This window comes from Melospiza georgiana, chromosome 2 (genome assembly GCF_028018845.1).
Source record: "Melospiza georgiana isolate bMelGeo1 chromosome 2, bMelGeo1.pri, whole genome shotgun sequence".
Taxonomy (NCBI): domain Eukaryota; kingdom Metazoa; phylum Chordata; class Aves; order Passeriformes; family Passerellidae; genus Melospiza; species Melospiza georgiana.
Window position 1 is genome coordinate 93,383,369 of NC_080431.1, and position 14,326 is coordinate 93,397,694.

At 36.3% G+C, this 14,326-nt stretch overlaps 1 protein-coding gene across 2 annotated transcripts in view; it reads left to right on the forward strand.

Annotated features, from left to right (window-relative positions):
• Nucleotides 1–14,326, forward strand: part of CBLB (Cbl proto-oncogene B) — a 126,501-nt gene that overhangs the window by 78,367 nt on the left and 33,808 nt on the right. For both annotated transcript variants that reach the window (XM_058018519.1, XM_058018520.1), the window contains exons 5-9: nt 686–842; nt 4,698–4,819; nt 6,942–7,079; nt 8,614–8,701; nt 11,031–11,162. In XM_058018519.1, the coding sequence (XP_057874502.1) occupies nt 686–842; nt 4,698–4,819; nt 6,942–7,079; nt 8,614–8,701; nt 11,031–11,162 (637 nt within the window). The remainder of the gene's footprint in view (nt 1–685; nt 843–4,697; nt 4,820–6,941; nt 7,080–8,613; nt 8,702–11,030; nt 11,163–14,326) is intronic.

Genomic DNA, 14,326 nt, shown 5'->3' on the forward strand with positions numbered 1-14,326 from the left:
CTCATGCCAGTTTCCAAATACAAGTACTTGGCTGGTAAAATAACTAACCTGCATTATCTTCAACTGTGCAAATAGAAACTGAATCTGACAGAACATGGCTTTCTTTGTTAGGAAGGATAATTCTAATTTCCTGTCTATTAAAGTTAATGTAACTGTCATGGTTAATGACAGGGCTTGGACCACTCTTAGTGGTATCTGCTTGATTGCCGTCATGTTACTTGACCACTGCTCAAGAGCTTTAGCTATAGCAAAAATCACATAATTGTAGGTATTAAATTGATGCTTATCATTCTGGTAAGGGAGGCTGTGAAGAAAGGATTTCTTTTACAACCATAGAATAGGTCCTTTACATTATCTCTGAAAGGATATGAGATTGTTTGCAACACCTGCTTGGTAGGGTATTTTGGTTTCTGCACCGTTCTTTTTGTGGTACTCCTAAAGAAGCTTGAATATTTATCATTTGAAATAAATGACATTCAGCTGTGTTTAAAGGAAGGTAAGCCATTCGTGTATTTGCTTAGGCTGCTTTCAGAAAACTTAATTTGTAGGCGGTTTTTTCTTCCGTAGAGAAACCAAATTAATGTTACAGTTCGCTCCTTTAAAAGTTCAGTTTTGATGACTAAATTAGGTATCAAGTCTTAAATATGTTATTTCATTGAATTTATTCTTTCTACCTATTTAACAGAACTATAGTGCCATGGAAGGTGTTCAGGCAGTGCCTTCATGAAGTTCATCAGATTAGCTCTGGCTTGGAAGCAATGGCTCTTAAATCTACTATTGACTTGACCTGCAATGACTACATTTCAATTTTTGAATTTGATATCTTCACTAGATTATTTCAGGTAAGATTTGAAAATTATAGATAATTGTGTGAATTTCAGAAGCTTAGTGCCCTGAGGCAAGGAAGCAGATTTAAAAAAAAAAAAAACTGAAAGAACTAAACCAGTGCGGTTTACAAATAAATTGTGCATTTCTTCTAGTCCTTCAGAGGTGTTAGAGGCAGCAACACACACATCTGAAAAACTGAAAGCATCTAGCAACACCTACTTCATTTCTGCATACATCTAGTGTTATTACAATAGCTGTTTGCTACTTACTTATTTTTCACTATTTTTAAATATATTCCTAGAAATGTAGACCTCCTGATAATCAGAGTTTTAGTTGTTTTTTGTTTTGCATTTGTACCTACATATATATTCTACATATATGTTTATATATATATATATATATGTTTATATATACATATATATTCTACATATAATATATATTCTGCATATATGTTTCTGCAAACTCATAAGGACAGTTACATATTACTTTCTTTTAGCCTAAATGTAGGCCTAACTGGTTTTTTTTAATGAACAATATTTTTACTATTAATGCTTATTTACAACAAGGAACTATATCTGGGAATAGCATTAATTGTATTACTATTTATCTGAAATAAGCCTTTTATGTATGATATGTGTCTATTTTAACCTCATATCTCTTCTACAGAATATACTTCAGGTATTTTAGTTAATATAGAAGACTGTAGTACTTTGCATGCATATTAGGTGTGCTGTTTCTGAAATTTATCACTTTGCATATTTCTTTTGTATATAGAAACCATTGAGATATACAGACATTTATTTGATAATTTATTTTCTTTACCGTGAACAATGGTAAACTAGTACAGAACCACAAGTTGCACTATGGAAGGTTTAGATTGGGTATTAGGAAAAGTGTCTTCACTGAAAGGATTATCAAGCATTTGGGGACATGATTTAGTGGGGGACTTGGCAGTGCTGGGTTAACAGTTGGACTCGATGATCTTTAAGGTCTTTTTCCAACCTACAAGCATATATGATTATTCTTTAGCCAGATGGAGATATGTTCAAAATATCAACTTTGCATCAAACCCTGGGTTGATGTTTGTTCTGTTTTCCACATTGCCCTGTGCTAATTGTTGCTTAGATGTCCTAGTTTTGCTGTTATGGGAAAGGGTGCCATTATGAAGTTAATAGTAAAATCTGGCAGGAGGGGATTAATGATTTTAGTATATATAGTTTTGATTTTCATTATCTCTTCTCCATTCTGAGTCAAAACATTTTCACAGTTGCAAATATTAATGGTGCCAGTAATCTCTTTTTAACTGAACCACAAATATTGGTCACTTATTTTCTTTGTGAGGCCACTGCTGGTTTGATTCATTTCTGTGCCTTGTGCTAGAAGAAGGGGATCAGCAGTATTGATACATGTAAAGAGAGATGACTGGTAAGGGTTAACTTTTAATTCAGCAAAGAAGCAGAGAGATATGTCTTGCCAAAGAGATTAGGTGCAAAAGCTGTGTAACTCTTGAACTGAACTTGCACTGAACTTGGTCTGAGAACTCCCAGGAGGTTACATTTTACTTCTCTAGTTTTTAAACAGCTTCTGTAACTATGTGTGCATACACCCACTGAGAGAAAATCCCAATTAAGTAATCAAAATACTGTTTTGCCAACTGTGGGTTATGTTACAGAAAAGCTGCATTTGTAATGGTGTTTATTCACAGAAGAAAGCACGACTCAGCTATATGGAGATCCTGTGAAAGTGAAGTTGCTCCCCCTGCCTCTCCATTGTATGTATGCACAGCTTTAAGTGCTGTGTTCCCTGACCAGAGAGAAGCTTAGCACAGCAGAACAACTCCTGCTCTAAGGAACTTCATTCTGTTACTATAACATGTCCTTTGGTGTGAAAATACTTCCACTGAAGAGAAAGGGAGCAGATCTTGTCCCATTTAGCACTTCTGCTCTGGTACGACTCTGCTCATAAGGCAAGCTATGGAGTCTTGCCTTTGAATGGTTTGGGTTGGAAGAGACCCTTAAAGATTATCCCATTCCAACCCCCCTGCCATGGGTAAGGATGCACTTCCACTAGACCAGGTTGCTCAGAGCTTCTCTAGCTGAAATGTTCTGGATCAGCTTCCCTGGGCAACCTGTTGCAGTGCCTTCATTACACTTAGACTGAAGAATTTCTTCCCAATATCCAGTCTAAACCTATAGGCTTTCAGTTCAAAACCATTCCCCCTTGTCCTATCACTCCAAGCCTTGTAAAGTCCCTCTCCAGCTCTCCTGTAGACCCCTTTAGGTACTGGGATGCTGCTCCAGGTTTCCCCAGAGCCTTCTCTTCTCCAGGCTTACTAGTCCCAACTCTCTCAGCCTGTCTTTATAGGTAAGGTGCTCCATCCACCTGATCATCCTGCAGTCCCTCCTCTGGACTTGCTCCAGCAGGTCCATGTCCTTCCTGAGCTGAGGGCGAAGAGCTGGATGAAGTTGTTTGAGGATGGGGGGGGTCTCATGAGAGTTGAGGAGATGGAGAATCCCTTCCCTTGCCCTGCTGGCCACACTGCTTTGGGTGCAGCCCAGGATGGCCCTGGCTTTCTGAGCTGGGAGTGCACCTTGCTGGCTTGTGCCCAGCCTCTCATCCAGCAGCTCACCCAAGTCCCGCTCATCAGGGCTGCTCTCAATCCATTCCAATCCCTGTGCAGGACCTTGCACTTGGCCTTGTTGAATTTGTTAAAGGATCTGGCAGGATGCAATGTTGAATCTAGGACTGGAATTATTTTTTTTACCTCCTTGCTTTTGGAGAAATTTAAACACTTAAGGTTTCTTATGGCCTCTGTGCTGTAACCTGTCTTCTATTCCATGTGTACAACTTGATGAGGTAGTAATTTTGAAATAAACAGATATTCATCTGTGTTTAGGTAGTGGCACGGGTTTGCCTGGGAAATGTAACACTCTCAAGCAGAACTGTTAGGATAATCTGCTCAAGCATGTCACACTCATTTCATGAGAGCATTTCATCTCTGCCTGATTAGCCCTTAGAAGTTCTTTTAAAGGAAATTTGCAGGGCACATAATAACACAAGCCTCTTGTCTTGTGTCATTTAACTTCACCTGCCTTGATCTTCTGAGAAATAGATTTAAAATCTGCAAACCATTCAGAGTCAGTTTATTGACTTCCCAAATGCTGGCAATGGACATTTATATATCTGTATTAATCCACTACTTTAAAAAATCATTTTTCATTTACAGTAATGGACTATTCCATATTCTTTGAAGTGATAGCATATTAGGCATGTTTCACTGAGTTTTCTGAAGCTTTTGCATTCAGAAATAGCAAATATTTAGCAAATATTCAGGTGAAGTTTTTGTTTTGTTTTCTGGCTTTAATGCCATTATGGTGACTGAAGAAATCAAGAAGTAGAGAATAAAAAAGGAATGACAGCTCAAATTAGCAGCTTTATTATGATTAATTTTTTAGCTTTATTTAGATTCATTTTACTTATCATTAACTATCAAAGTGCTTCAAGATGTTTCAGGCTTAATTGTGTTTTTATTAAACCATCATGGAGTCATACTTTCCAGGTTCTAAATCAAGATGATGTTTAATATTTTATGTATCTATGAATAGAAGGCCTCTTAAATTCAGGGTCTTCAAAATCTCTATCCAAAAAGTTGTGCTTGGTGTTCTTGGAATAATTCTTTTGAAGGAGCACTTGTAGCAAAGTTGGATATATAGGACAGTCCTTTGTACCATTTAGACCCAAAGCAATAGTGTGTATTTTTCAGCTGAAGCTAAAACACTTCAGGTGTTTCTGACTCACAGACTTGAGTTTTATTAGAAATACAGAACTACCTGGCTTAGTCCCTTTACTTATTTGTCTTCTCTTTGTAGCCATGGGGCTCAATCTTAAGGAATTGGAACTTCTTAGCTGTGACACATCCTGGATATATGGCATTCCTGACGTATGATGAAGTGAAAGCAAGGCTGCAGAAATACAGCACTAAACCTGGGAGGTGAGAGGTTTCACTGCGTATTGCTTTCCAAATAAACTTGCTGTCTCAGACCCTACATAATTATGCTGGGTTCATCCTTCTATTTTGCATATTTTTGCATTTTATTTAACACCCACAGACGCACTGAAGAAGCGAAGCAAAAAAATATCGTATTAGCACACTGAAGTTTAAATATGTAAAAATAAACATAAATAAATTGAAAATAAATTGATTTTTCTTTCTTCTTCTGAATCAGGTAAAACCAGCAATGCATTCTTGAAAAGCATATTTCAAAATATAATTTGATTTTCAAAATTGACATTGAATTTTTGCTTAATAGTAAAGCAAAAATCATCTTAACATCTTTCATGGTAACATTCAAGCTATAAATTTAATCTGTGCTTTTGTGTTCCTTTTGTGTTTCATATCTTTCTTTTTCCTTTGCCTGTATCATTCTATATCATAAACTCTTCACCTAGAAAAGCAATCAGTCAGATTAAAGATCATGACATGTAGAGTTTTTAAATATTTTTGATGTGGTGCTGTGCATAGTAAATTAGTTAAACTGAGCTTTTACCACTATGTCACTGTTGTCCTGGGGTTTTTTTCTTCACTTGGGAGAAAAATAAAATCAATAATGGATTTAATCCTATATTACTTATCATTTATTTTGCAAGTTTTATCTTACAATTATGAAGCCTTTCCCTAATTCTCCTTGTTGAAGCTTCTGCAGAAGCACATAGGTAAAGTGCATTGCTTTGAAACTCGTTAATGAAGTCTACCAACAATTATACCCACATTCTGTACTTGGTTTCTTTCAATTTTCAGCAAATAGTATACTGTATCTTAAGTTACCCTAGTAGTCAAGTCCATGCATACAAAAATCCTGTGATTCTAAGAGAAAACTGCTGATTTTTAGCTTGATACTCATGGACACTACTACATAAGTCCAATAGGTTGGTTTTGAAAGCATTTGATACATTTAGTATTTTCTCTGTTATTGATCCTGATGCTGTGATAGAAAAATTAGCCCATGTAGCTTTTATGTTCCTTGTAAATAGACAGTTTTAAGGTTGCTTTCTATTGCATATCATACTGCATACTTTCTGAGTTGCTTAGGTGAAATGCTGGAATGGGAAAGAGGGGTGATGAAGTGAAATTTCTTCTTTAATCTGACTAAAACATCCTGCAGATTACAAGATTCTGTTCAGATTAATAGTTAGTACTTCAGTGTTATGTGGGCCCTACTGAAGGTTGTAAGAGCTCTGACAAACTTCAGAGAGGCTTAGATTTCTCATATTAGTTTGGAATGAAATAAAATATTGATGTGTAATTAAGAAAAGCTGCTCTATAGTACAGAATTGAGTTTGTGGTCTTTCACTGTGAGATGCTTTTCTCAGGGAGGTTTTTGCATGTGAAATGGTGTCTGACATTAAAGGGAGTAGAATTTTTAGTATGAAGCTCTATACATGCCCAATCCTGTTGCTTGTAATCTTCCTTATTTTCTGATTGTGCTCTCTGTCTACATTATGTATACTCTCAGCTATCACCTGTAACACAGAGAAATATTCAAATCTAAGTCCAATTGTGTAGTTAATATTTGATTTTTCTGAAACAGAAGTGGTATTTCTTTTGTTCACCTCCACAGGCTCACAAGAAATTACCATTTTCTAGTAGAGTAGGTTTTATCATTCATCTTTCCTGTTTCTGTTGCACTTAAAGAGGCTTTACATTTTTCCATCCACTTGTTCAGGTGATGGGCCTGCACATGCACAAAAGGTGTCTGTTGTAGCTGTGGAGACTGGATCATATCATATAGTCCTCTTGAAGAGGTTTATGGACATGTCTGAGTGAAACTGCTCAGGGTGAATGTGCAGCGTTCACTCTGAGAACGAAAAGAGAAGCAGATTAAAAGGAGGGGGTAGGCAGCTACTCCTATTTTATTTCTGCCCATGAGAAGCTGGCAGTGTAGAAGAGACAAGTTTATTTAAAATTCTACAAAGAACATGGCAGAATTGGGAATCTTACCTAAAGGTTCAGGGACCTAATTCAGTGTCTGAACCAGAGGCCATAATTGCTCTCTTCACTTCTTTTGCTGAACTCTGAATCACACTGACTTTTCATTCATCCTGTTTTTATCAAGCTACATTTTCAGACTGAGTTGCACTCGCCTAGGCCAGTGGGCCATTGGCTATGTGACTGGAGATGGGAACATCCTGCAGACCATACCTCACAATAAGCCTCTGTTTCAAGCTTTGATCGATGGCAGCCGGGAAGGATTGTAAGTACCAATTCTTACAGCTACCATGGCTGTGAAATCCTCATCTGCTTGTTCCCTATATTCTTATATGGGTAGTTAAAGATGTTTAAAACAGAGAAACTGCATATGGTGCTTAGCATTCTTTCAGAGTTTAAGGACCATTTATTTAATTCATTTAAAAAATGCTTGTTTCTAGTTAATTCCATTAACCAGGGTTACTGAAAGTTAACCAAAGTCATATCTCGTAGCAAATAAATTCCTTGAGAAATTAAAATGAGACAGCTGTTGCATTGATCCCTCCTTCCCCCCACAGCCCCCCAAGAGTCCCAAATGCACTTAAGCTTATTGAACAGTTACTACTTCCAGTTACTCATGTGTCCAAATGTGGACAATTATTTGAAAGCTATGTAATTGCTTTTTTATATATTGTGCAGCCAGAACATTTCCCACATTCTAATAGTTTACTGAAAAGATTTATAATTATTAGAGAATGTAAGTTTATAGGGAGAAGTAGTACATTTTTGCTAGGTTGGCTGAAGTAACAGAAAAATATTTGGTGTCAGAATCTTTTCACTGGAATACATGTTTTGGTATAGCCAATATAAATATATATAATGTGAAAGAAAAAGGAAAGGCAATTGATCAATCCCCAAAAGAAAAAAAAAGATTGATAAATCTTTTGCAGGCTCGTAATTTTTCTCAGTCCTACACAGTCTAGTATTTTTTTTCAGGTGTGATGATTTCATACCTGTAATAAAAACACACTTATATTGGTAGTGTTTCTCTCTGACAAAAACTAAGCAAACAAAAGCTGGAGCTGAGAATATTTTATGCTGAGTGATATTTTTGTACCTTATAACTTTTTCATAATGTGACTTAAAAATATATGACCTTTTCTGAGTTATAGGTAAAATAAACCTGAATACAGAACATCTTAGGGTTGCTGTAATATCATTTAACCTGTTGTTAATTTCCCACACAATTGAAATGTTCCCAGTCGTTCTTGCCTAATGTCCAGTGTGCATCAGAAGTTCTCAGTGTAGATTCTTGTCATAATATACAGAGATATGTACATATATATTATTGTAAAATATATAATATTATATATATATCAAAATACAGATACACACAATGTGTTACCTTCTTTTCTGCAGCTTTACTTGAAAGAGTCTAAAGAGTCCTGAGCATGATGCTCCCAGTGGGAAACCACTAGGAAGGATGAGTTCACTGTGAAACATGGATCTGAAATAATACTCTTTTGGGCTACCTCTAGAAGGTTATCTGCTAATCAAAGCTCAGATGCATGCTAGTGGTAGCTATCCAAGTGATGTCAAAATCTTTCCTCTGCTTTTATAAATATGCTTGAGCATGTGTCAAAATGAATATGTAGCAGTTCAGTTGCACTCAAAAGATAAAATAGATGGCTATGGAAAGATGATTTATTTTTGTTAATGCCTACTGTAACTTATTCTGCCCCCTTGAAGTTTTGTAAGTATGATTTAGCTAATAAAGCTAAAGAAATGTGCATATTTATAACAATCTTCTTGTGATGCAGCTATCTGTTCCCTGATGGACGAAGTTATAATCCTGATTTGACAGGATTATGTGAGCCCACACCACATGATCACATAAAAGTCACACAGGTATGTTGGCAGAGTTTTGAGTTACTTTGTAATCTTCACTTCCCTTAGTATCTCATCTAGCAGTAATAATAAGCTTTTATTAAAATCTGAGTAATAAGTTCATCAGAGAGAAAATATGCTGTTGATAGAAGGGCTTAGGGGAGGAACAGGATAAGAATCCTTTAAACTGTAGAGTGGATGGTGATGCAGATGGCATGTCATGGAATGTTTTGTTTATTGTGAGCCTTTTCCAAGTGAGAAGTGTTTCAAATAGCTACTAAAGGTTTTTCTGATATTTATGTAACAGATTTAAGTAGCTTGTTTTCTTCTTGCTAATAACAAAGGGGAATACAGAAACAAAATGAGGATCAAATAATAGTTTTGAAGCCTGAATAGGAATGATATAGTTGGTTAGCAAGTCCAGGAGGAAAAGTTCATACATCACAAAAATACCAGTTCCAGGGTATCCAGTTATCTCCTTTCTTCTTTGTCTATGGTGCAAATTGAAAGAGAGATCAGGGAAAACAGCGTAAGTAAGTAAATGCCTCAACAGAGTCACTTTGCAAAGAATTGCACAGAAAATTAGAATATGTAGTTGTGTTTATAGTCTTGTTAAGCGATGATGTGATTAATTCTGCAGATATTTGATAGTCAAGTAGTAGGAAGTAACACCCCAAGACAAATACTTGATTAAAAATGGTGCTGAAATTAACACTAGAAGGTTAAGGAATGCTGCGTAGAACATTTTTCCTGATGAAAACATCTGGAAGACTCGGGGATATGTTCAAAGAAAGCCTTGATACAAGCGCTGCTGTTCCAGATGGTCTTCTGTTTCTTCAAATCAAACTGGATGACCTGCTGAATCTTCTGTACTTCTGGGTGCTCTATGTGCATTCCACTCCAGAAGTATTTTAGAAAATAAGTATTCTTTACTATTATATACGATTCTTTGCTATTCTTTACTGATAATATCAGAAATAGCATTACAAATATGTCTGTTTTGTAAGTAAGAGAATTCCTAAAAACAATTGCCTGGAGACAACCTGAATACTTCCACTTCTCTGACATCCATCTTTTCCCTCCTAGTCTTAAGATAATAATGAAAGAGTAATGGAGATTTACCAGGTATTTGTGGAGTGCAGAGTAATGCTTCAGCCCATATCTTCGGTTTTTCTCCAAGAAATAAGAAGCAGCACATAGTCAATGACTACCTTGTTCTTCACAAGCCAATCATATTTTATTTTGAATCCACTGAATGAATCAAGTTATTTCTGCACATGTATTTATGAGGACATTATTAGCTAATTCTGATGGTAATTCAAAAGAGTCTGAATTATGTGAGTCTGCCTTAAATAATATATAACTGAAGAGGTTTAAAGTTGTCAGTATACCTCCCTGAATGATGAAGAGATGGTATGAAAGTGGCTGCAGGGCTAGATTGCTGCAGATGGATTCCTTGCTAGAGCTCCACCATAAGCATCTTTAGTACACTGACTACAGCTGCAGATACAAGCTCTCTCTTATGTTTTGTCTTTTTCTTAGCCTCATGTCCCCTCACTTCACTTAGCAGTAGCTGCTTATTTTCCCATGATCTGGATTGTACTTACTTTAGGCTTTCAAAATTTGGTTTTTCAAGGTTAAAAAAGCTTATTTCAATCCAAATGCATTTAACTGTCAGTTACCCAACAATAACTATTTCTAGAACACTGTCCTGGACTTGAGTTTTGTCTATTATTTATTCCTTCTAATGGTGGTGTTCTACCTTCCTGTCAGTCTTGTAAGGATGTGAAGTACTGAATAATCTGTGCGTGACTGTTGCCAAGTTATCCTGCAGAGTTTTCTTGCCATACTTCCTTTACAAGGATTGTGTACTTTAACATACTGCTATACAACATCTTTCCTATAGGTAAAAAAGCCCTCTTGCTTGTCCATTTTCAATCCAATAATCTTCTTACCCCTAAATTCATACCTAGAAATTAAAATCCCAGTTTTTTTCCCTTTCTTCACCTAATGTTTCACTTAATATGTTCATTTCCTTCCTTTCATCTGCAACCAAAGAAAAGTAGGATTTGTGCCTTGCATATCAGCCACATATAACAAGTCTGTACAAAATCTAATAGGCACAGATATTTTTAACACATTTTGGTATGTATTGTAGTATATCACAGTTTGGAAGAAGCAAAAATGTAAGCTGTTTCAGTAACCTTAGTGTGGCTTTTAGACAGATCAGTAGCAAGAGCTTCCTTGATTAATGAGTAAAGCAGATTGGAAAACAGGGCATTTGGAGAAGTATATTCTTTGTGAACAAATCATTGGAAAGAAATAATTGTTTGACTTTCTTTTATTACAGGAGCAGTATGAATTGTACTGTGAAATGGGTTCCACTTTTCAGCTGTGTAAAATCTGTGCAGAGAATGACAAGGACGTGAAGATAGAGCCTTGTGGACACCTTATGTGCACTTCTTGTCTTACAGCCTGGCAGGTACTGTCACAGTTTAGCTGGTGGGGAGGGAATGGATTTCTGTTACCTTTGTGTTTACAATGTGGTATATGTTTACTTTTCCATGTACAAGGATGTATATATTTAAAATGATAAACGTCCTCATTTTTCAAACCAGAACTCTGTGAAAAATAAAGCTCCAGGAGTCTTTGCAGTCTGGACTCATAGTCTTGCCAAGGCCATTTGCTGACTGCTGCTGAGTGGAAGCTATTTCCTGAGTCCAGCACCTACTCAGACAGTAGAAGCTGGGTATTTGGTGCCAATTCAGTCTGGGAATGGATAACTGACTAGACAGCATTTTATAAGGAGAAGGGATGTCTTTGGTGAGAGAAGGATCCCTCAGTAGTGGAGGTCATGAATTGACCTGTGGAAAATTAAGCTTTTAGGATGCCTGTGTTTCACATTAGTAGCATACAAAGCACTGAAACACCTAGATGGCTTTAGATGGTTGTTGGACTAAGAGATTGAATGGAGGGGAAACTCCCTTCTCTCAAAGTCATTTATAGAACATCCAAAAAAACTCTGAGATTTCCTGGTGACCCAGGTTGATATGTTTTGTCCATCTTGTTCATGGATCCACCAGTCTGTGGGAAAAGGGAGAATGGGCACCCTTAGTTCAGGGCAGTTGACCTAAAAAACAATGTCTAAAGCTGAGGTCATTCCTCTTTACAGTGTGCATCATCCCTGCCCTTCTTTCGTATCTATATTTTATGGGGACAAGTAAGGTTCATCCACTTCTCAGAGAGGACTTTGTTCCACGCTTAATAATCAGTCTTTGCTTACAAATGTAGTGAGAAGAGTAAAAAGAATCCTTGAGTCTAGTCCATTTTGGACCTGTTTTTAAATTAGTTCATCCTCCATCAATGTGTTTTCACTCTTACATTTGTGGCATGTCTTCAAGTACTATAATTTTCCTTTTCTAATTAGGACATTTTCTACCTAATTAAGAAAGCCTCAGTGGCAAACCAACACAATATATCAGAAGTATAATTTGAGTTTTTCTTCCATTAGCAATAAAGGTTTCTTGAAAATGAAGTACTCTCAGTTTCCAATTTTGTGTTCTTGGTGAAATTTGAGTTTGATGTTCCAAACACAAATCTTTCAAATTGGCCATAGGTCAGAAATTCATAGGAAATTCCATTAGAGGCATAACCACAAAAGGATATTTATTTCACTACTAAGCAGCTGCTGAGCTGGAGCAATATTTCTCATTTCAGGAGTACCCTTTCTCTATTCTTTCAGGTTTCATTCTGAATGACAGACTTAGAGGTCTGGCCACATAAATCATTGACTTAAAAAACTCTGAAAAATTCCGAGGTGTGTAGTTTTGTTGGTTTTGTTTGCTTGTTCATTTGTTTTTTGGCTGAGCTGACAGGGCTAAGCAGAAGGACTGTAGTTGTTGTGTTTCTAATTGTTGGGTGGTGTGGTGGGAGCATGTTGCAGTCTTAGGGCAGTGATGTGCTCTGATTCTGGAGATTTGAGAAGCTGAGGTTCCCAGTACTTGGCTATGGAACAGGAATTTGGGAAGACAATGGCAAGGCATTTTAGGCCCAGAAGACTGACATGTTTGAATGCACCAGGTTTCATCAGAACATAGCTACCAGCTGTAATTGGTCAGGTACATTTCAGACTTCATTACAAATTTAACTTTTGTATAATTAGTGAGGCAATGAAGAGGTATTACACGGTAACAGCATCAGCTGTTGTGAGCTTCTGGTGGGTTGTTTAATTGGCAGCATCATGGCTCGTTAAGCATCCCTCAAGAGATGTAATACAGATGTTTTCACTGAGCAGAAAAAAACTGAGTAAGCAGCATCTGATCTGCATAGAATACTAAGGATGATTGACCTGTTCACCTTTATGGGGCTCAGTCTCTCAAATAAGACTTGGTTTACTTGTTTCCTTTTTGCATTACACAACAGAAGTAAAATGTCATTTTATACCACAGAAATCTATTGTCTGAAAAGTGTATGTTTTCTAAAAGCATATGGGCATATAGACTGTATTGTAAGGTTAATAATAAGGTTCTAAATAACCTTTCTGAGGGCATGGGCAGGTGTGTGTATTAATATAGACATCTCATATATACAGTCATACTGCTGAATACAAGTCTGATAATGTGTTTGGTTACTAAGGCTTTTCCAAAGAAAGGATGGAAACTGCTAGTGCAGAACACAGGTACAAGGAAGCCTTGAAAACTAAAAGCTCTGTGCCTCATTGATAAGGTTTTTTTTTTTTTTTAGAAAATGAAGCTCTAAGGAGTTGTGTAGAGTGAGGGAGGACATCTGTTCACTTGCCTGTGACTACTTCAGTAGGACTATATAATTTGAAGATGTTTTTTGAGGTACTGAAGTTGACTAGTTAGTGTACTTATGGTGCTGAAAGTAGAGTAGATGTGTCTTTCCATACAAAATCAAAATCCAGTGCTAATCCTGCAAGTGATGTCAGGAGACAATAATTTACACTTATCTGACCTTGTGATATAGCTCATCCAAAAACTGTAAAATCATTTGTCAGTTTAGTAAGACTGCCAAGTGTCAAGATAAAAATAATGCTAGAAAAAAGTTAATGTTGTTTTTGCATCTGAGAAATCAAAAGCCAGTGCTTGCTTGGTTATATTTCAGTATAAGTAGGTTTTTTAGAATTAAATTTTGGTGTTCATATCTCTTTAGCTGTCTGTCTACCTGACTGCAAATACAACACCATGTGATTTCTGATTTCTCTTTGAATTATCTTGAACTTTCAAAGATTCATGGTTCTTCTGGGTGTGGTTTTGTTTGTGGTTTTATTTGTTTGGTGGTGGGTTTGTTTTTTTGTTTTTTTTTTTTATAATTCAAATCTATGTTTTGCTTCTTGATGGAAATATTTCTATAAGTCCTTGAAAGATTTCTCTGATTTTTGCTCATTAATAATCTGGATCTCAAGGCTTTTTGTTTATTTTTTATGAGAAAAAATACAGTTCTGAAATAAGTAAAAGGAATTGAATATGGCTGCTTGAAAATTATTGAACACATACCGCTTTAAAATTAAAATTCAGGTAGTTCTTTTTTCTGATAATATGTGAAAATAATTGCATGTTTTATATAATTTATTGAAAATGTAGTTAAGTTCTGATTTTTTTATCTAAATGTGAAGAAAACTGTTTG